The 22158-nt window shown below is 18.7% G+C and overlaps 7 protein-coding genes across 7 annotated transcripts; 4 read left to right on the forward strand and 3 right to left on the reverse strand.

Annotated features, from left to right (window-relative positions):
• Positions 1-341: 341 nt before the first annotated feature.
• PRELSG_1252100 (conserved Plasmodium protein, unknown function) lies at positions 342-3192 on the reverse strand (the record flags this gene model as incomplete). Its single annotated transcript, XM_028678332.1, has 2 exons — positions 342-1348; positions 1587-3192. 2 exons carry the CDS (start codon positions 3190-3192, stop codon positions 342-344), a joined length of 2613 nt encoding a protein of 870 aa, XP_028534633.1.
• A 1674-nt stretch (positions 3193-4866) lies between these two features.
• On the forward strand, positions 4867-6267 carry IDH (isocitrate dehydrogenase (NADP), mitochondrial precursor, putative; the record flags this gene model as incomplete). Its single annotated transcript, XM_028678335.1, has 1 exon — positions 4867-6267. The coding sequence occupies one exon, from the start codon at positions 4867-4869 to the stop codon at positions 6265-6267; it is 1401 nt and encodes a 466-aa protein (XP_028534634.1).
• A 782-nt stretch (positions 6268-7049) lies between these two features.
• On the reverse strand, positions 7050-8159 carry PRELSG_1252300 (inner membrane complex protein, putative; the record flags this gene model as incomplete). The annotated part of the gene is made up of 1 exon (XM_028678336.1): positions 7050-8159. The coding sequence occupies one exon, from the start codon at positions 8157-8159 to the stop codon at positions 7050-7052; it is 1110 nt and encodes a 369-aa protein (XP_028534635.1).
• A 2334-nt stretch (positions 8160-10493) lies between these two features.
• On the reverse strand, positions 10494-11294 carry UBC (ubiquitin-conjugating enzyme E2, putative; the record flags this gene model as incomplete). The annotated part of the gene is made up of 1 exon (XM_028678337.1): positions 10494-11294. One exon carries the CDS (start codon positions 11292-11294, stop codon positions 10494-10496), a length of 801 nt encoding a protein of 266 aa, XP_028534636.1.
• Positions 11295-12997: 1703 nt separating this feature from the next.
• On the forward strand, positions 12998-17602 carry PRELSG_1252500 (conserved Plasmodium protein, unknown function; the record flags this gene model as incomplete). Its single annotated transcript, XM_028678338.1, has 4 exons — positions 12998-16104; positions 16250-16411; positions 16572-17005; positions 17250-17602. The coding sequence occupies 4 exons, from the start codon at positions 12998-13000 to the stop codon at positions 17600-17602; spliced, it is 4056 nt and encodes a 1351-aa protein (XP_028534637.1).
• Positions 17603-18356: 754 nt separating this feature from the next.
• PRELSG_1252600 (conserved Plasmodium protein, unknown function) lies at positions 18357-18916 on the forward strand (the record flags this gene model as incomplete). Its single annotated transcript, XM_028678339.1, has 3 exons — positions 18357-18491; positions 18616-18711; positions 18896-18916. The coding sequence occupies 3 exons, from the start codon at positions 18357-18359 to the stop codon at positions 18914-18916; spliced, it is 252 nt and encodes an 83-aa protein (XP_028534638.1).
• Positions 18917-19986: 1070 nt separating this feature from the next.
• On the forward strand, positions 19987-21495 carry ROM6 (rhomboid protease ROM6, putative; the record flags this gene model as incomplete). The annotated part of the gene is made up of 1 exon (XM_028678340.1): positions 19987-21495. One exon carries the CDS (start codon positions 19987-19989, stop codon positions 21493-21495), a length of 1509 nt encoding a protein of 502 aa, XP_028534639.1.
• Between the last annotated feature and the right edge of the window lie 663 nt (positions 21496-22158).

The following is a 22158-nucleotide window of genomic DNA, read 5'->3' on the forward strand; positions in this document are numbered from 1 at the left end:
AAAAATAAAAATAAATTAGTAAATAATTATATAATAATGGAATCAATTTTTAATTAAAGTACATCGGTAATATAATTTTTTTTATATTTTAATTTTATTTCATTTTTTTTTTTTTAAGTTAAATAATGTAAATTTTATATTTTAAAAACTAAAAGTAATATATAAATAATAATAACAATATTTAGTAAAACAATATTGGTAATAAAAATGATAAAAATCTTACACAAATATTAGATTAAAACTAATTTAAATAAACGGTTATTTATGATGCAATAATGCTTTATTTACATATATATATATATATATGCATCTATGAGTGAAAAAAATTTTTGAAATTTTTTTTAGAGATTTGTTGGATGCATAGAAAAAGGAACCTCTTTTAATGAGCTTTTTATATGTAATCCATATGAAGGTGGTAATAATGAATGAATATAATTAGAATTTTCATAAGTTATGAAAAGGTGATTCGGTGTACTATCTAATTTATATATTGAATCATATAACATATTTTTATAATAGCAATTTATCTTATCTGAACTTCTCTTACAATTAAAATTATCATAATAATGAAAGAATGTTTTAAATTGTCTTTTATCACACCATCTCCACATGTTTAAATATGAAATAGGAAGATTATCTAACTCTTTTTTTTTTTCTTTTATAATAGTATAAATAAATGATTCATCTGATAATATTTGATTTCTTATATAATTATTTTGAACTATGTCTGTCTTTTCTGTTTTATCAGTAAGATATGGACATAATATAATATTATCATGATAACCACTATATTTTTTGTTTTTTAAATAATATCTTGAATTATAATTTATTTTTAAATCATTTAAATATTTTAGTTTATGGCTTTTTGTTAAACCAACTGTTTCTGTAACTACATTCTCATAATATAAACATGTTGATGGGTACTTATATCTTAAATCAAATAAATAAATAGAATTATTAGAATTTAATGAAGTCAATGATATGCCAGTTAAATTAAAATCATAAAAAAAATTATTACTATTATAATATTTCTTATCATTTTCATAATCTATTAAATTATAATTTACATAACAAACATAATTAGGTAACCTTTTATCATCAATTAATATATTTTTTTTGCTTAAAACAATATTGGTATTTGTATCAAAGAAATTTATTTTTTGTAAATCTTCATTTAAGCTTTTAAAATTTTCTATTTCTCCTCTTTCTAAATCTACTCTATAACATATTGCTTGACTTAAACCAATACAGCACTTATTATTGTCAGTTCTAACAATATTTTTAATTTTTCCATCTATATGATTTATTGATAAATTGATTACTGGTTTCAATATAATTTTATTCTTATCTAAAAAATAAAAATAAAATAAATATATATATATGCATATGCTATATATTTATTATGAAATATATTATTTAGAATTTACTATAAAATATTTCAAAAAATTTTATGTAAATGATAAAAAAAATAAGTATTAATAAATAAAAAAAATTTTAAAACAATATTATAAAAGATAATTTAAAATGATAATATATAAAAAAAAAAAATAGGAAGCAAATTGTATTTTTTTTTTTTTTCCCTTTACCTTCTAAGGAAAATTTATATAAAGAAGAATTATCTGATATCAAAAAATTATCCGAATTTAAATTAATTGCATCTGTTGCATTAATATTTTTTTTATCTTCTAATAATAATTGTGATTTAAATAAGAATGTTGGAACGATAGAATTTATATCATTGATCTTCCATGTATTAATACAACCAAATTTATCTAATGTTACTAAAGTTGTAAATGATGGATATATTTTACTATGCTCATTTTCAATTAATTTTAATATTCCCACTTCATCTGATTGATTAGATTTATGATGAAAATAATTTTCATGCACATAATTTCCCTTCAAATTCCATCTTCTCTGTATATGTTTTTTTAATTTCACTTTATATTCAAAAGAAGATATCTTATTGCCATAAGGGAATATATCTTTAAAAAATATATTAGTTCTATTTATATCATACTTAAACTTTTGATTAGAAATACAAAAATGCACTTTTTCCCTATTGTATTTGCTTAAATAAACTCTCATGTATTCAAATAAACAAAATAGATGTCTCATATTTATAATGTTATTAGTAAAAAAAACTTTATTAGACGAACTTTTTTTTATGGAAAGTGAACTTTCTTCTGAATTATTTTCTTTAAGGTATTGGGTATTTTTTTCTACTTTATAATCATTATTTAAAATATCATCTTTATTACTGAAATTTATATGATTATTGTTATATAATGTTTCTAAGCTTTTATTGTTGCTATTCAATGTTTCTACTTCTTTATTGCTATAGTTATTATTTTCATATGTTTCAAGGGGGTTATTCATATATGATTTATCATCATTTAATATTTCCTTTTCATTATAAAAATTATCTTCATTTTTAATTTTATAATTTTTTTTTTTTAAAATATTAAATTGATATTCTTTATTTTCTTTTAGAAAATTTATAATATCCTTAATATTTTGCTTAAAGGGATTAATGTTAACGTTTATATAAAAAAACTTATTGAAGATTTTATAGGAGAGTTTACATAAAGGCATTAATTTAAGTATTTCATTAAAATTTAGAAATTCACTTAATAATAAAAAATATAAAAAATTATTCAAAATTGATATTAACGGATTGTTGAAATTATTATTATTCATGTTATTTATTTTTCTTTTCTTAAATCTTTTTTCAGTTACTGAATTCAATGAAGCATAAATTCGAAAACTTATTTTATTCCAATTAGTATAATAATTAGTATAATTATATTTGTTAAATGGTACTATAAAATAAACGAATGCATTTTTATCAAATAAAGATTCCAAAATATAATTTGTTTTATATCCTTCATTCAATGAATAATAAGAATTATCCTCATCTGATAAACATTCTGTACAACTAGAACTTTCTTCTTCTGATGATGATAAAATTACATCCTTTTTTAAGTTATACTTTTTTTTTACTTCATTCTGGATTTTTGCCACATCTTCATTTATATTATTACTAAAATGATGTACATCATTAATATTGTACTTATTTTTATTTAAAACATTTATTGATTTATTACAGTTATTTTCGTTTTTGTTAAAATTATAGCATTTATTGAAATCACCATTTTTTTTAATCATTTTATCTAACTCAAAAGCATCCATTTTGATGTCTTTTTTTTTTTTTAAATATAAGGAAAAATTAAAAAATATATATATATAAACAGAATAAAGAAATATTTTTTTAAACTATAAATCCGTAATATTTCGTTTCATATTTCATATTTTATAATTCTATTTTTTTTTTTTTTTATTTTATATTTTAAACGAAAATAATCGTGAATCTTATATATATTGTAGTAAAGCAAGACTTATAAAAAATAAGATGGAATCTTGTAATAAATATAGAAAAAAAAAAAAAAAATATAAATATATATATAAAGAAAAAAAAATATCATACACAATGAATATAAAAATTTAAATAATGTTTTATTTTTCTCAATTTGCTAATACAGGACTATTTACATATATATATGCATAAGAATTTATAAAATTGTTTAAAAAAATGGAAAATAAAAAATAAATAAACAAATACGCATATTCCTGAAATATGCATATACATTAATTGAATATTTATTTATTAAAAACAGATAACATGCCAACATAATATACTCCTAAAAATGAATTATTTTTTAATAAATTTAAAAAAAAAATTGACATATATATTATTTTTACATATAATAAAATGAGAAAATTTTTAATTTTATTATAAATTGCTAAAAATAAGATGCTTATATTTAAAAGTAATGAATATTTTCCTTAATAAATTAACATAAATCTAACCTTAAAAAATTACATTCTATATATAATCAAAAAAATTTCTAATTTTTGTAAAAAAAAAAAATGTAGATAATTCGAGAGAAAAAAAAAAATGATAATAAATCTTTTTATTTTATAGAAAAAAATCTTACTAATAAATATATAAATAATTTCTTGAAAAAAAAATAAAAGGCTCATTTAATTATAATTATATAATTTTTTCTAAATATTTTTTGTTTGAATTCAACACATTTAACATTAAAAATGTTTTAATGTTAAATTTTAGATTACCTGCATTCAAATTCGAATAATATTCATGTCATTTAGTTCTTTTATTAAAAAAGGAAAATCTAAATTTTAGTTTTTTTTTTTTTTTATTATCTTCTACATATTTTTCCGAATTTTTTTTTTTTTTTTGATGAATATTTTTTCTTTCATTTATAAGTGTTCTATGCAAAAAAAAAAAAAAAAAATTGAAATATATCTTTTTTAAATAATAGAACTATAGCTTTTTTATAAAATGTATAAAGGAAATATAATTTTTTCTTTATTTTTATTTTTGATAATAAAGAATATTATTTTTTCTTTTAAATTAGATGTAGTATAAATTTTACTGGTAAAATTATGCAAATTTTTTATATAATAATAGTACAGGATATTTTAATTTTTAAATAAATAATTAAAAAAAAAGAACATTTAAAAAAAGAAAAAGAAAAAACACTTAGAGAGGATCAAATTTATAACCCCTTTTTTTTTATGACTTTTGGCTTTGGGGCATTTTAAAAATTAAATTGAAAGTATATAAAGAAAATAAAAGAAAAGAAATAATTTCAAAATAATATTACATAAAAAGAATGTTTTAGGTCTTTTCCAAAAAGTTAACGAAAAACAAATAAACTCTAAAACTAATTATATACTACATATTAACTTCTAGTTAAATTATCTTGATTATTTTTCTTAAATTTCTTGTTATCTATTAAAAAAATTTTCAAATTTTATTAATTCCAAAATACCACAAAAATGATAAATAGAAAAATTTTGAAAAATAATTTATTTACCATTGTTAAGCATAATGTTCATAATGATTCCGCTTTTAATTTATGTGGAAAGATAAAAGTTGAAAATCCTATAGTTGAATTAGATGGAGATGAAATGACTAGAATAATATGGAGAGACATAAAAAATAAATTGATATTGCCTTATTTAGATTTAAAAACAAAGTATTTTGATTTGTCGATTCAAAATAGAGATAAAACAAATGATGAGATAACTTTAGAAGCAGCAGAAGAAATAAAAAAAACCTCTGTTGGTATCAAGTGTGCAACCATTACACCTGATGCAGCAAGAGTAAAAGAATTTAATTTAAAGAAAATGTGGAAAAGCCCAAATGGCACCATAAGAAACATATTAGATGGTACTGTTTTTCGAGCACCTATATTAATTAAAAATATACCTAGACTTATACCTAATTGGAAGAAACCCATAGTAATAGGAAGGCATGCATATGCTGATCAATATAAACAAAAATCACTGAAAATTGAAAAAAAGGGAAAATTTGAAATTGTTTTTACCCCAGATGATAATTCTGGAGTTGTAAGAGAAACTATCTTTGATTTCAAATCTCCTGGTGTATGCTTAGGTATGTATAATACTGAAGAGTCAATAAGAAATTTTGCTTTATCATGCTTTCAATATGCTTTAGACCTTAAAATGCCTGTTTATATGAGTACAAAAAATACTATACTAAAAATTTATGATGGATTATTTAAAGATGTATTTAATGAAGTTTATGAAGAAAAATTTAGAAAATCATTTGAACAACATAATTTATGGTATGAACACAAATTAATTGATGATATGGTTGCGCAAGTTTTAAAATCGGAAGGAGGATTTGTATGGGCATGCAAAAATTATGATGGTGATATACAATCAGATGCAGTTGCACAGGGATATGGAACCTTAGGATTAATGAGTTCAATTCTGATGTGTCCTGACGGCGTTACATGTGTAGCAGAAGCTGCTCATGGTACTGTTACAAAGCATTATAGATGCTACCAAAAAGGGCAAAAAACTTCAACGAATCCTATTGCCTCTATTTTTGCTTGGACTAGAGGACTTCAGCAAAGAGCTAAGTTGGATAATAATCAAAAGCTACAACAATTTTGTTACGCTCTTGAAAAAGCATGCATTGAAACTGTCGAAGATGGGTTAATGTCTAAAGATTTAGTAGCTTGTATTAAAGGAATAAAAAATGTTACAGAAAAGGATTATTTATATACGGATGATTTTATTGATGCAATTAATGAAAAGCTTAAATTAAAATTACTAGTTTACCAGTCGAAAAATGATTCACAAGCAACTACTACAAAATTAAATAATGATAACTGGAATCATTATGCTCCTCAAGAACATTCCTCATGAAAAATGAGGAATAGTCATAAGTAATAAGAGATGATAATTTTTTCTTATTATTGCATATTTAAAAATTGATCTATATATATATATTAAACATTTTGGACTCTTTTTTAATACATATATATATAGGAAACAATTATTTTTCTTCATTCATAATATTCTTATTATTTTTAAATATTAATTTTATCGCTTACTAAGTATTCATTTAGAGTTTTGGAAATTTCTGTTTATTTTATAATGTATAATTTAAACAAGATTATATTTTTTTATTAATTTAAATTTTGTCTTTTTTAAAGAAAATCATCTTAATGACTTAAGTTTAATATAAATATATCTGTAATAGATAAAGAAATATATTAAAATAGCAGAAAGTAAAAATGCTAATTTACTTAAAAAAGTGAATATATGATGTATGGATTAATTATTATCCTTAAATTTTTTAAAATAATTTCAAAAGTAAAATTAAAAAAAAAAAAAAAGACAATTGACTTTATTTTTTTTAGTCCCTAATGAACTAAAAAAGAACATATATATATATATATATTTTTGTTATAAAACATTAAAGGATACATTAACTCATTTTATCATGCTGTTAACATACATGAAATTTTTTTTTCATTTAAAATAGTAGTAAAATATATATATAGCTATAACTTTGATATATATATCCGTAGTTACAAATAATTATTATTATATAATTGAAGAAAATTTTTTTGAATTAATAATTTTAGAGATAACATTTTATTATTATTTTTTATTTTATTTTCTAATATGAAAATTATAAATTTTTAAAATTTTACTGATTTTTGTCTATCAACAGTTTTAAATTTAGGTAGTTCAATTTTACCATTTTCATCTTTTGGAAATTCTTCCAATTGATAGTAAGCTTCTTCATTATTTTTATTTTGCTTTCCTCTTATTATTTCTATTTTACTATTTTCTCTTGAATCGATCCAATTGTTAACTATATCCCATAATTTTGTAAACATAGTACGGGTTTCATCATATCCTTCAAAATATGCTAAACAATCCTTATTATGCGCATCCATTAATATATCTCCATATTTAGTCCTACAAACTTCACATGATATATCTAAATCATGAAACGGTAGCATTCCTGAGTCAAAATAAACTTCTTTAGTGTTGAAGTCTCTTTTTATTTTTTCGAAAGCTAGCTTAAATACTTTATAAATATATCTAAAGAAAATATGAACAAAATTTGCAACTGCTGCAGTATTAATGCTACATTCATTGTCTGAAGCTTCTGGAGTAATATAATTATAATAAAATCCATTCTGATTTATTGGATTCATTGGTAAAGTAACATTATATCCTTTTTCACTATGAGTTGCTTCTTGGACACAAAGAGGTACATCTATTTGTATATTACTATCATTTAGAACTTGCCCTTTTAGGGGATAATTAGATTCATCAACGGAACACATATATGTATTATCGTTCATTTTATTAGATATATATTTTTCATTAGTTTCTCCTCTTTCATTTGCATCCATATAATAATTATGTTCTTCCATTTTTTTTCTATCAAAAGAATTTCTTGATGAAATTATAGGGGGGCTAAGATCTTTATAATATGAACCATTTAAAACGTTGTAAGTTTTATTAAACCATGTATTCTTATTATCAACTCTACGAATAAACACTTTTGAATTTTTCGGTTGGCAACTAAATGGGGTTTTTGGGCAATCAAAATTTAATAAAGAGTTACTATTTTTTTCATAATCATGAATTACAACATTAGGATAAATATAATATTCCTTTAATTCAGGTTGAGTTTCACCATTTTCAGTAGGGTACCCTTCCATAATATACGTTCTACAGGTACTTTCAACCATTGTGTCGTTTGTTTCATTTATGTTCTTCTCTAATTTATTCATTTGGTCATAATTATAAAGCTGCAAACAGATTTTAAACAGTATTAAACAAATCTTACAATAATTATAAGATATCTTTGAAATATAAAATAAATGTATATATATATATATATATATATATATATTTTTTTTTTTTCACATCAAATAAATAGTTTAAATAGAAAAAATGTAATGTTGTAAATGATTAATAAGTTTATTAAAAAAAATAATTAAGCAATGAATTTATTTTTCTTCGTGTTCTTCAAAAAAACATTGTAAAATTTAAAAATTCTTATATACACACAAAAATATATTTTTTTAGAAAACATAATATGTTATTAATATAAAATGAATATATGTTAATAATAAAAAATTAATAACAAAATTTTTTTTCTATTCTTTTATTAGTAATGTATCGTAAAATAGGAAATTACTATAATCTTTATATTATGTTGTTACAAAATTGTTTGCATGCAATTACATTCTTAAAAAACAAATAAATATTAATAACAATATTGATAAAACAACGAAACCCCAAATAAAAATTTATATCAAAATGTTAAAGAAAAAAAAAAAGAGGCTTTTTAAAAATATGTAATAAAATATTCGTTTTATATTACATAAATACTTTTATATGAATATATGTTATTAAAAATTGATGTATAAAAGAAAATATAAACGATACATTTATATATATATAAATATATATTCATCTAAATTTTTTTTTTTCTAATAAAAATATTAAAAAAAAAAACTATTTACAAGAAACAATGGATGTAGAGTTTCAGATATATCACAAAAGCAAAAAATATTTTCAATATGTGGTCATATTTGCTTTATTGGAAGAAAATGTATTAAAAAAAAAAAAAAGAAAACAGTGAGTAGTTTTTCATCAATATTACTAGCAAATATTTAAAATATTTTAAAATGCCACAACTAACCTAGTAAGAATATTAATAAAACTATTTTTATTTAAAATTATATGAATAGTTCAGGTGTAATGTATTAAAAAAATTATATAATTATAAAAAAAAAAAAAAATATTTTTTGTAAATAAAATGTGTCTTTTAAATATTTAATTTAAATTTTTACATTTTAACTAAAATATTTTATTCAAAGCTGTAAGTTTTAATTGATTAAAACAAAATTTTTTTAGTAAATAATTGCTGTTCTATGAAAGAATTAAAGAAAAGTAATTTTAATAATTTTACAGAATATTCAATCAAAAAATTCTTATTCAATGTTTTTAAAAAAAAAAAAAAAAAGTCATATTTTAAGCTAAAAGTTATCCAAATGTGTTTCTGAATATCAATAATTATTAAATATGTTTTATTCTAATTTAATTCGTACTATCTACAACATATTTTTAAATGGTTTTTGTTGTGTGCGTATTTGTGTGCGAGGTATTTATTTTACATTGACAGTAATTCATAAATTTAAAAAAAAAATGTTTTAAAACAAATATATGCTATATATTTTCTTTTACTTCTCCTTTTTTCTTCCTCTTTTTATTATATATTTAAGTGTTCCATGAATCATTATAATTCAGATTCATTCTACAACACTTTTTTTTTTGGAAAATATAATTTTGTAAATTTTGCAACATAAAAATAAACACATACAAAAAATTATTTCTTTATAAAAAAATAAAATAAAAAGAAGAGATTTTAGTTTTTAAATATGTTGACAGATGCTTTTGCACACCCCACTATTTTTCAATTTGTCTTTTATAGACGTCAAAATAATTCTCCTATTTATTTTGGGTCGTTTTACGTTTAAAAAAAAAAAAATTTCAAGAAATTTTTAAAAGTTGATGGATGAGATAAAAAAATAAAATTTAACATGAGTAAAATAAGATTTTTTAATAAGAGAATAAAGAAAAAATAAAAAAACAAGATGTAATAAACAAAAATGATTATAAAATTCTGTATGTAATATAAAATAAAAAAATTAAATATTTTAATAGTAACAAAAAAGTAAATATTAGAAACACACAAAGTTTTTATAAATATATATTAAATATTGACATATCAATAATAGTAAAAAAATATGAAAGAATATATAATTTTAAAACAAATTTATCATTCATATTCAAAAAGATGAAGTTACCATATTAAATATTAAACAAAAAGAATATATAATAAATATATTAATATACTCAAACAATGGTTTAAAAAAAGAAAGAAAGATTGTACCTAAATATAAAGAGAATAAATTTATATGTGTGTGAAGCATAAAAGAGTACTATTTATGACAGAAATATATACAATTTAAAGAAACATTAGAGATATCAGATTAAATGTAAATATTTAGAATAGAAAAAATGCTTAATAGTGTAGAAATAATATATAATTAAATTTAGCATTTGTCATCATGATAAAGAAAATTATTTTGACTACTTCCAGGTTTTGCATCTGCATGTGTATAATTATCAATTGGTAATTTTTTTTCTTTTGCTGATGATAACATAGATATAATTGATAAAATTAAACCAGAAATAGATAAACTAGGATTATAGTCGTCACCTAATAAACTTAAACATATATCCCCATTTGAATATACATGGGTGTGTTTTGGTGGTTTCTGAAGAAAATATACAGTAGGTGGTTTCAATGGATAATCATTTGAAAAAATAATTTTTATTTTATAAACTTCATTAGCGTATATGGTATTTTCCAATCCCACATACTGTACAATCCAAACTCTGATATTATTTGGGTGCACATCTATAGTGCAATTAATAGGTGGATTTTTTAAAAAATTATTTAACTCTTTTTGGATTCTATAATTGGAATTTCCTAAATTGTATTTCTTTTTTATATGTTTTAATACACTTTTTGATGGTTCTAATCCACTTTTACTTGAAATTTTATTTGGTTGTAATGTAAATAAACGTCTTGTAATACTCTTATTTCCTTTCAATATATGTTTTTTCTTTTTTTTGTAATATAAAGGATTTTCATATATATTAATCTTCTTTTTTGTAGTATAATTTGTCCTTATCATAAAGTTCAAGTATTTGTTCCTATAATTTGCAAAACATTTATATCTAGGACTTTTGGAAATAAAATTGGATTTTATAAAAACTTTATTTCCATCATTTATAAAAATTAATATATAATATATTATTAAGATCTCCAGAATTTTTATTTTTCTCATTGTTTAAGTCTGTTACCGTGTTATCTATGTCTTTTATTTACTTAAAAATATCATCTATAAAAAATATATATGTGTTTTTTAAAAAATTCTCATTTCTTATAAAATACTATTTAAAAATTAATGAACGGAAATAATTATATATATGCTAATTTTTATTTTTATTTTTAAATTTCTATAGAATTAATTCTTTATCATGCTTTATCAACATATTTCTGAATAATACAACTTTTTTTTTTTAATCTATATATGCATTTTTTTTAATTTTCATATTTTATTTTTCATGTTTTACTAATTTAAAAAAAAAAAAAAAAAAGTTCCTTTTTTTGTAGAATTTTATGTTTATCTTTTTTTTCTTAGCAAAACATATTGAATTTTAAAAATAACATTTTATGGTATAATACCTCTTAAATTTTTTTTTATTATAAAAGTTACTATAAGGAATGTTATACTTTCAAAAGATCAATCAGCATTTTAAAAAATATTTTATATTTTATATTTATGTTTTTTAATTACATTAGAAAAAAAATTGAAAAAAAAATTATTTCATTCTTAAAATGTATTATTTTAAATGGAGAAAGTAAAAAATTAAAAAATTGTTATAAGTTTTATATAATTCTTTTAAAAAAAAATAAGAAATGTTTTCTTTATTTAAATTTAAGAAGGATAATACTATTTATTTAGGTTCAAAAAGTAGTCGAAAAATAAAAATACTATGTAATTTTTTTTAATTATATTTTCTATTTTTTTTTATTTTATTTTATATATTTATTTATATTTTAATTCTTCTAAAATAAGTTATGACATAATCATTAAGAATCAGTTGATAAAGCAAATATTTTTCTATATATTAAGTAAAAAAAAAAAGGAAAAAAATTACAAATAACATTTTCAGGTTTTCACAATATAATTTTCCTTAGTATATTTGAGCAGAAGTATTTCATAATTATGAAATACAAATTTAATTGTATTAGTTTATTAATTCTCATAATAATAAAAAAAAAATTTTTAATTAGGATTGATAAATTAGAATAATACATAACATTAAGTTTTCTTCAGTATATATATCTTCCCAAAATACAATCATAATAATACTTAAACATCTTGAAACACTTTATTTAATTTAGATTAATATTGGTATTTTATATTTTATACTTATTTAAAATTTTTTTTTTTTTTTTTTTTTTGAGACAGCCATTTTACTTTGTCAAAATATAATGGGGGGAAAAAAAAAAAAGAAAAAAGTGTAACAAAATAAAAAATATGAACAGAAAAAAATTATAAAAAAAATTAAGAAAAACTAGTATGCTTATTTCATTTTTTTTTATAATAAAACATATAGAATTAAGCATATGTCTTTTAATAAGAGAATTATTATATGATTTTTTTTAAGGTAAAATTTATTATATATATATATATATATATAAATTATATTTTTTTTAAATGCTTATTTTCATGTACTATTTATATTTTACACTTTAAATACATCATTATTTTTAATAATCAACATAATTTATAAATATTTTTTTTTTTTTTAAATAAATTTTTTTTTATCCTTTTGTTCAACTTTTATTGATTTGTTTAGATTTATTTCTATATCTTTTATATATGTTTGATCAAAAAACTGATGCTTCATAATTTACACCCTTTAAAAAAAAAATTACTAATTATGCTCCAGTATTTTGTAAAGTTAATGTAGAGTCAGGATGGATATTTTAAATAAGAGAAAAAAGAAAAAGATATTTTCTGAAGAAGAGAGTGATAGCGATAGCGAAAATGTTTTGAATAAAATAAATAATAAAGAAGTATTAGAAAATCAACCGTTTTCAGATTTCAATGAAGTAAATGAAAATAAAAATATCCTGAATAATAAATATTTGAATGAAAACAATTTATTAGATGAGAATACATCAGAAGAAAATAAAGAAGTAAAAAAGAAAAGTGATAGTAATGAATATGATAATAACAAAATAGAAAGCTGTGAATATCAAGACAATGGAGACCAAAGTAACAGTGTTGAATATAATTTAAAAGAAAAAAAAAAAAAAAAAAAATTGAAAAAAAATTATTTTCAAGAAAATAGCATTGGAGATTCTGAAGATTTGATGGAAACTAAGAAGAAAGAATGCAAATTTGACAAAAAAAATTTTATTGTAAAAAATAAAAAAAGTAACAATACATTTATTAAAAAAAATACAGTTAAGACTGATATGGATAACGAGTTCAAAAGCAATGAAATAGTAAACGAAAAGCATGAATTTGATGAAGAAAATAATAAAAAAGAAAATTGTACAAAAGTAAAGAAAAGTGAAAATAATGATCAAAATATAGGTAACAATTATGAAAGTAAAGACAAAGATAATAATTATGAAGATGAAAACGAAGATAAAAATTATGAAAGTGAAAACGACGAAAAAAATTTTGAAAGTGAAAATGAAGATAAAAGTCATGAAAACGAAAATAATGAAGAATTAGGGTATTTTGAAAAAAAAAAAAAAAAAAGAAGAATTCAAAATGATGCTGCCAATAGTGATATAGATGTACAATATGAAAAAGAGAACAAGCATGAAGTAAAGGATACTTTAAAAGAAAAAAAAAAAAGAACAAAAAATTCTAAACTAATGGACCATATTAATCCTGATGAAGACAAATTAAAATTAAAATTAATTCAAATATCCTTTTCAAAAAAAGAATATAATATTGAAGAGTTTATTTATGAATGTTTAAAAGTGATAGTTCCATTAAACAAGCGAGAAATTTTTTTAAGTAATGAAAATATAATTTTTGAACATATTAACAGAGAAGATTTAAAAAAATTAGAAATTCTTTGGTTTAATAATTTAACAAAAAATAGACAGAAAAGTATAATTTGTTGTTTTAATACACTGAATAAATTAAATAATGAACATAATCGCATTATAAATGATACGAATAAAGAAGAAAGTTTAAACAGTGAAAATAATTTGTGTGAAGAAAACAAAAATAATTCATTACCATGTAATATTTTTGATAAAAATAAAGAAACAATTATCATTGATTATTTAGTTGAACTATGTAATCAGCAAGTTAAATTAATAAAAGAATATATATCATATATAAAAAAACATATTTATGATCTATCTTCAATAGTGGAAAATAATCAACGAATAAAAGAAATGAAAATAGTAGATCCAATGAAAAGAAGAGAATTATTTTTTTATTTAAATATATGCATATCAATGAATTATGTTCAAGAAAACTCACCAAATATTTATTCAATTTCTTCTAATATAAATCCAGACATTAGGGGATTCAATTTACACCCTATGTTTTCACATATTAACAAAAAAAAAGAACAAAAAAGTGAAAATGCAATTAATCCATGGGAAAAATTGAAATTACTGAAAAAAGGGAAAAAAAATGATACAATTAATAAAAATGAATATATTAAAAAAAAAGAAGATATAATGTTTGAAAATGAAGCAGATGAAAAAGAAAAGGAAAATAAGGATACAGAAAAAGAAGAAAGATATTTAGGAGAAATAGAACACATAGAAAAAAAGGAATTAGAAGAAATAGAAAAAAAAAAAAAAGCATTAGAAGAAATTGAAAAAAAAAAAAAAGAAAGGGCTGATAAGAAAACGTTTAATGTATACTCATTATTAGAATCAGCTGCTCAATTTTTTGGAGAAGGTCCTAAATATTCGAATCCTAATATTCAAGAATTTCATAAGTCTAATAATAATCAATTAGTGTATATAAAACCTCCTGATAACATCGATGAAAAAAATATATTAATAAATTTTTTCTTACAATTTCCGAGTACAAATAAAAAGTTAGAATATAATAAAAGAAGGATATATGCAGAAAATTATGGATTGATTAAAATTATTAAAAATAACGAAAACTTACCAATAAATTTTGAATTAAATACTCAACCTTGGGAGTTAGAAGAATATAAAAATCTATGGAATGAACAAAATAAACTTAATAATTTTCAAATATGGAATATGTCAAATGTTTTAAATTATGATAATTTATCAGAATATACTTATTCTTCTAATACCAAAACAGAACAAGTTAATCAAAATGAAAATAGCAAGGGTGAAATAAACAAAGATAAATATATGAAAAATGAGTTGAATAAAGATGAAAGTACAAAAAATGAATTGAATAAAGATGAAAGTACAAAAAATGAAATGAATAAAGATGAAAATAAAAAAAATGAAATGAATAAAGATGAAAGTACAAAAAATGAAATGAATAAAGATGAAAATAAAAAAAATGAAATGAATAAAGATGAAAATAAAAAAAATGAAATGAATAAAGATGAAAGTACAAAAAATGAATTGAATAAAGATAAAAATATGAAAAATGAAAGCATGATAGCAAGTAACATTGAATTAAAAAAGACTGGTAGCAGAAAAAGTGAAATTTTAACAAGGAAAATAAAAAAAATATTCTGTACTGATGATTCTAAGCAGTTGAAACTAACATCTTTTCTAAGTAAGGATAAAATAAATGAAAGTTTAAAAAATGAGAATGAAATAAAAACTAATGTAGAATTAAAAGAAGAGATAAGTAATAAGTCTACTTCTATAACTATTGAAAATGAAGATGTAGAGTATATAACAATAAAAAAAAAAAGGAAAAAAGTATTAGATGATGCACAGATAAATAGCGAATATAATACTAATAATCTAAATGATAGCACTGAAAATAATATGAGAAATAAGACAAATAAGAATAAGGAGGAAGAAAATAATAATGAAGACAAAAAAAAAATATATGAAGAGTTTATTAAGAGGGAAAAATTTAAGGAAGAAAAAAAAAGGTGCATATTTAATAAAATATTTTTATTATTTTATATATATTTGTTCTATTTTTTTTTTCATGATTTTTTTACTGCATTATTTATTTTTATTATATTTTTAAATATATGTACTTATTTATATATATATCTTTTTCTTTTTTTTAAGATTATTAAATGATAAAGTTAAAGAAATATTTGAATTAGAAGCAGAAGAAAGTGAAGATGAGAATATAGAAGATCCTGAAGAAAGAAGAAAAGCACAACTTTTAAAGAAACAAAAATGTGAAGAAAATGATATTGAAGATGATGAGGAATATAATAGTGAAGAGTATTTACCTAAAACTTATATATATATATATATATATATATAGAATATATGTTAAATATAATCATTCAAATTTATTATTTTCTTTAAAAATTTTTGTATATCTGTATAAATAAATATGTTATATTTTTACTTATTTTTATTTTTTATTTTTTTTATTTAGTTTCAGTGCATTTATAAATAATGAAGAATGTAATAGTGACAATGATATAGTAAAACTAAAACATGTTGAAGAAATGGAAAAATTAGAAGAAGATATATTTCTTAAAAAATTTACATATCAAGGAAAAGAATTTAATAAAGAATTAACTAATAAAGAAAAGTTAGAATTAGAAAGAGAGAAACAATTATTAAGAAAAAAAAAATTATTACTTAATTGTAACTTAGGAAATGTGAAACTTAGTGATTTTGAATCAGATAGTAGCAGTAGTTCAAATGAGCCTTTTAAGAATTCTTTATACGAAGATTATACTGAATTTGATAATGTAGATAAGATAAAGAAAGATAAAAATTCATTGGAATATTCTTATAATGATAACGTTTTCAAAAAAGGAGAATATATTAGTGAGGTTATGGATGAAAAAAAAAAGAAACAAAGTAAGAATTATATTTATATCTATGTATATAGATTTTATTAATTTTTGTTTATATTATTTTATATAAAAAATTTAAATGCCTTTTTTAATTTTTTGGAATTATAATTTAGTGCATTTTAATACATTTCTGTATCATTTACTATGCTTTACACAATTTTAATTTTATGTTACATAAAATTTTTTTTAATTTTTTTTTTTTAATGATTACTATTATGATTATTACTTGTTTTCTTTTTTTATATTAGTTTTAAAAAAAATTGATGATGTAATATATAGAAAAGAAGTTAATACAAATGAAGGAAAAAAAATAGTCATTAAAAAAAAAAGAAAAATTCGTTTTCACCAAGATTTATCTGATATAACAGTAACAGAAGAAGAAAAATTAGATGAATACGAAAAAACAAAGAAGAAACATAAAAAAGTAAAAAGCAATGTAGTAGAAACATCTAGCTCATTAAATATTCCAAGTAAAGTAGTAAATCATAGTAACAAAGCATCAATAAAGTGGAATAATAATATAAAAGATATTAGTGAATTAGATACACCAACAAATGGAGAAATATTTAAAGGATTTAGAAAGACAGAAAATCTTCAATAAAATATTTATAGAAATAATTAAATAAAGGAATATATAATATCTTAATAAATTATGTAAAAAAAAAGAAAAAATTAATATTTATAAAATTTAATGCAAATCTATTTGATTTTATAATATTTTTGTCTATTTCTTATCAATTAAAGAGTGAAAATATTAAAAAAAAAAAAAAAGAAAAAAACTTAAATTATATATAAATAAGCAATTTAATTAAGTACTTCTAAACATTTTTAGTAATTATAATTTTCTTAATTTTTTTTAAAATACATATCATCTAAATAAAAAAATACATATACATGTTTTTTTCCTTTTTTGGCAAATTTCTATATCTTTACATATTTTAAAGAAGTAAAAAATTTTAAATCATAATCTTTATATAAAGCGATTATTTGTGCATTATATTTTAATATATATATTAATCAGTTACAATTTTATTTTTGAATTGTTTTCTTATTTTTTTCCGTTAAATTTTAATAACTTATATTTTTAAATATTTTTTTTTTTAAGCATGTACATTTAAAATTGATGAACATTATATTTTTTTTTTTTTTTATGTTGAAATGTAATTAGTTGATAACAAAAAAGAATTTTATTAAAAAAAAAAAAAAAAAATTGAATAAATAAAATAGTAAGCTATATAAATTTTTTTATTTTGAAAATTCTTATTTTTTATTAAATCATTAATTCTTTTTTGTAAAATTTATTTTTCATTTAGTCATTAAAATTTTTTTTTATCTTTTTTTTTTTTTGTTTAATAATGAATAAAAAAATAAGTTCATCTTATCAAATCTATGAAATAAGGAAATTCGGTTTTGAATTACCAAAAGAATTTCAGCCAAATGTAAAATATGGATTTTTTAGAAATTTATTTGGGGATCACTCTTCTTACTATGTAATAACAAATAAAAATATTTTTATTTTTATTTTATTTAATGTTTTTAATATAATTCTTAATAATACTATAAATTTTTTCTTTTAAACATATTATGTAAATCTTTTTGATTTTTCTTTTTCAGCTTAAAAGTTTTTTAAGAGTATCATCAAAAGTATTTGCAGGATTTTTACTTTTTTATTATCCGTTGGATAAAGTTCATTGCAACATTCGTAGATTTGTAATTTATTTTTTATAAATAATTATATATATATATCTTTATTTGTACTGCACTCTTTTATATTATATTTCACCTTTTATTTTTTTGTTTTTTTTTTAATTCTATTTTTATATGCTTTATGTTACCTTATTTATATATATATATTTATATATACTTTTTTTTTTTTTTTGTCATATATCTATAGAAAAGAAATATGAAAAAGTAATATTTCAATAATTATCTATTACTGAGTTTATAAAAAAAGAAGGAAGATAATTAGGTTTTTAGAAGATTGTCTTTTTTTATTAATTTCTCAAGATATAAAGATTTTTACTTTCACATTTTAATATATTTTATTATTTATTTCTTTATTTTATTTTATTTTTATTTTTATTTTTATTTTTATTTTTATTTTTATTTTTTTTGTTAATTTGATTATTTTATATATAACAAATTAGAAACTTTAGAAATATAAAAATTAAATAATAATAAGATTAAAAAAAATTAATATTATTTTATTTAAATTATTATTTTTAATAACCTAAATTTTTTGACGTATCTAACTAAATTTTTAAAATTAATGATACCTCTCTATAATTTTATCAAACTTGCCAATTTAAAAATAAATTTTTATATCTTTTAAAAAAAAAAATAATAATTTATTTTTTTTTATTTTTTTTTTTCATATTTGTAAAAAGAAATTAATTGAAATAAAGTGAAATTAGTAATTTCAATAAATTTAAATTAAAAAAGAAAAAAAAAGGGAAAAAATTTTAATAATCTAAGGTATAAAAAAATATCAATTAAGGACTATAAATAAAAAAATAAGAATAAAATATATGAAAAATTAATAAAAAAATATATTTTTCTCCCTTTTTTCATTTATATATTAAAAAAAAAAACATTTTTATGTTTAAGTGAATAAGTCTATAATATCATGATATATATATATATTGATGAGATAAAAACCTTAATTTTATTTGTATTTCCTTTTTAAATATTTGTATAAAAATGAATAATATTTTTGAATAAAAGAAAATATTTTAATAATTTATCAATTATTTTTTTTTTTTTTTTATGTTCTGATAAGTAGGGGTTTGAAGCAAATTAGTTCTTTTTTTCCTTCTTTTTTTATTCCTTTTGTTCATATAATAATTTTTTTTGTTGAATTATTTTATATTTTAAAAGAAATTACATTTAAAATGTAACATGTGAATAGAATTAATTCTATTGTAACAATAAAATATAATTATTTCTTTTCTAAAAGGAGTTAAATATGTTAAAATGTAATATAAAATGTTTTTATCGCATAGCTTTTTAAAGATAAGTTATAAAAAAAAAAATTTTTATTTTAATGGAAAAAAATGTTTTCATGGTTTTATCAAGAAAAGGAAAATAAAAAATAGTGTTCTTAAGAGAAAAGATAGAATAAAAATAGAAAAGAAAATTAAATTTAAAGAAAAATTGAAGATTATTTTTTTTAGTTCTATATACTTTTTCAGCGCTGATTATATTTATCATGTGTATATATTAAAAGATAAAAATGAGAACAATTTAATTAATCAAGAAAAAAAAAATATAAATGAAAAGAAGAGTGAATTGCCAGGCTATTTAAATAAAATAAACATACTTAGTAAGGGAAGCAATACAATAAACCAAAACGTAGAAAAAGAAAAAATTAAAATTAATGAAAAAAGAGAAATAAAAAAAATACAACAAAATGAAGACCCTTATGAAATAAAAATTAACCGTATAAAAAAAAAAGATGGAGATGAAAATTATATAGAAAAAGAATTGATAAATAAAAAAAATCAGATATTTGGATATAATGAAAATAATAAAATGACAGATAAGGAAAATAATATTAAAGATATAATTGCAAATAATTGTTATAGGCAACATTTTTTAAATGGTTGCAACTTATTTTTACTTGCAAATGGAATTGTTTTTTTAAGTTGGAGATTAGGAGAATTAATGAAAAATAAAAAATTATTTCATTTTATGAGTAGAAATTTTATATGCTCTTTTGATAATATTAAAAAAAAATATTATCATACAATTTTAACTGCTAGTATTAGTCATATAACTTTTCCACATTTTTTATTTAATATGTGGGCTTTTCATACTATAACTAACGTGTTATTGTCTCCTGAAATTAAAGAAAATAAAAAAAATTATTTATTTTTTAATTATAAGTCAAATAGTTTAGAAAAAAAAATTAACGATAATGATATAATTAATATATGTATTTTATCTTCTTTGTTTTCTACTATTCCATATATATTTTTGAATAAAAAAAATCAAATTCTAGGTGCATCTGGAGCAATAATGGGGCTTATTTATATTTTATCTACAGTTAAACCAAATGAAGTGTTTATTTCTATTTTTCCTTTTCCTTACTTAAAATTATCTTCATTACAATTATGTCATTTAACTATTTTAACAAATTTCCTTTTTCTATTTTTTAAAAGAAATGTTTTCAGTGTTGCATGGTCAGCACATTTATTTGGACTTTTAGGAGGAGTATTTTATAATATTTATCAAAGAAAAAATAACAATTATAATTATTATCCTTTTATTGAATTATCATTAAAAAATGGATATATTGATTATCTTAATTCTTACTTAGATTTCGTTGATATGCTGAAGTGTTTACAATTAAGAACTGAATTATTCTTTTCTTTAGATAAAAATTATATTAAAATATTAAACAGAAAAATTCATACAATTAAAATGCTTCAATCACAGAGAAGATTAAAGTATAATATTCAAAAAATGAAAAATTTAGAAAACATGTCAAAGTAATAATATCTAACAGGAATAAGAAAAAAAGGGGGAATTCAAATAAGTGAAATTAATCAAAAAGATCAAAAGTAAAATGAAGTTTTACATATTGTAAAATAATATAAAGTACAAAAATACACATAGAATATACTATTAAATTAGAAGGAATAAATATAAATATATATTTAAAAGATATATGAATTTTGTTGGGGGATTTATTATTTTTTATAATATTTTTTTTCATTAAATACAAATGTTATGTCTTTCTAAATTTTATATGTATAAATATATTTTTTTTTTTTTTTTTTGATACATTTATTTTCTATTTTTTTTTTTTTTAAATAAAATAATGGAATAGCAAAAAAGAAATCAATATATACTTTATTTTTAATGGAACATAACAAGAACATTTTGATCATTTAAAAGATATATTTTATTTATTTATTTAAGTTTATAATAATAATCTATAAGAGAAAAAATATTTTATTTTTATGATCTAGAATGATTCAATTAATATTTTTATAATCATTTAATCTGTTCACAGTTGCATGTTCAGCAAAAATATTTAATGCAAATTTATTTTTATTTTCTATATAAAAAATTTACTTAACATTTAAATAAAAATTAAAATATATAACAATGAATTAAATATGAAAAAAATTAATATATATATATATATATTAA

This window comes from Plasmodium relictum, assembly GCF_900005765.1.
Source record: "Plasmodium relictum strain SGS1 genome assembly, chromosome: 12".
NCBI lineage: Eukaryota > Apicomplexa > Aconoidasida > Haemosporida > Plasmodiidae > Plasmodium > Plasmodium relictum.